Source organism: Galeopterus variegatus, unplaced genomic scaffold, assembly GCF_000696425.1.
Source record: "Galeopterus variegatus unplaced genomic scaffold, G_variegatus-3.0.2 Scaffold9058, whole genome shotgun sequence".
Lineage (NCBI taxonomy): Eukaryota > Metazoa > Chordata > Mammalia > Dermoptera > Cynocephalidae > Galeopterus > Galeopterus variegatus.
This window is the reverse complement of record NW_007735169.1, coordinates 42,451-43,658: the sequence shown is the minus strand read 5'-3', so window position 1 is coordinate 43,658 and position 1,208 is coordinate 42,451. Positions and strand designations below refer to the sequence as shown.

Below are 1,208 nucleotides of genomic sequence, written 5' to 3'. Positions count from 1 at the left end.
CGGGGACCCGGAGGACGAGCTCAGCCGCACAGTCTGCGCGCGCAGCAGGGAGCTCCGGCGACCCCAGACCGCTGACTTCCGAGACGCGGGCCCCACGTGGGAGGGCGGGCGAAAGGGAGGATCCGAGGCCGGAAAGCGAGGTCTCTGAGAGGTCGCCCTCGACCTTCGCTGTCGGCGTCGCCCCAGGCCTCGCCCCGGGCGGGGGTCTCTCCACTGTCCCTTCCAACGCGGAGTCTGAGCTTAGGCGGCCTCGCGCAGGACGCGGACAGGAGAGTCAGTGGAGTCGATGGTCCTGGGAAACGTCCGCGGGCGGCAGGGATGGCAGGAGCGAGCCCTCTCTTCTGGCACTCCGCGCGAGTGGTTGGCACCGGCCGACAGGGAGCTCTCTCCTCACCGTCTGAGGAGGGCTCCAATCAGTCACCAGCCGGCCGCGCCCCATGAAGCGTCCTCGGGACAGCCAGGAGCCTCGCCTTGAAAGGGGAAACAGGCCCAGAACCTGGAAGGGATGAGCAAGGTCACACTGCGTCAGAAACGGGCTCGGACTGAAGGCGAGGTGGGGCCAGGGGTTACCGGCTTGTCCCAGGGTCATGCCGACATCCTCCTGGGGCTTCTAGGGAAGACTTCGACACGTAGCCTGGCACGTTGCAAGAGCACGGTAACAGGGACGCTGCTGTCAGCACACCTGGGCTCCGATTTTGATCCCTCACAGTCTCCATGCCTCCAGGGCCCTTTATCGGAGTAGGTTGCCAGAGTCTTCTTGGACTGGAAGGCCTTCTGTTTGCAGAGAGCCCTTCCCCGGTCTGGGAAAGGAGGGAGGGAGGAGGAGAACGTCTGGTTTGCCGCCCAGATCTGGCAGGGTAACCAAAACGAGGACTACAGCCTCCCTTTTTTTGTTTTTTTTTGCTCATTGCCCAGACCTGTGGCCCCTCTCCTGTTGTGCGAGCTGGCTTCAGACTGGAGCCTGAGTCCTGAGGTTCAAGAAGCAGATAAACAGGCCAAAGAGCCCACCTCTTGGAAGATTTTGCACAACTGTGTTTGCTTCTCCAGGCCCTGAACTAAGAGGCCAAGGAACATTTCTACCTCTTTTCGTAGCCTCCGGTCTGACTCCTCCTCTTAGGCTGGCTTCCCAACCCCCTGGAACCTGTTTCTTTACCCGTAATAAGACTGTATGTCCTGCTGTGTGCCAGGACAGCTCTGAATTATGCCTA

The 1,208-nt window shown here is 61.2% G+C and overlaps 1 protein-coding gene across 1 annotated transcript in view; it reads right to left on the bottom strand.

Moving 5' to 3' along the window:
• SLC22A4 (solute carrier family 22 (organic cation/zwitterion transporter), member 4) overlaps nucleotides 1-589 on the bottom strand; it is a gene marked incomplete at its 3' end in the record, with an annotated part of 38,463 nt that extends 37,874 nt beyond the window's left edge. The window contains exon 1 of the mRNA XM_008593375.1: nucleotides 395-589. Within this exon, the coding sequence (XP_008591597.1) occupies nucleotides 395-589 (195 nt within the window). The remainder of the gene's footprint in view (nucleotides 1-394) is intronic.
• Nucleotides 590-1,208: the final 619 nt, after the last annotated feature.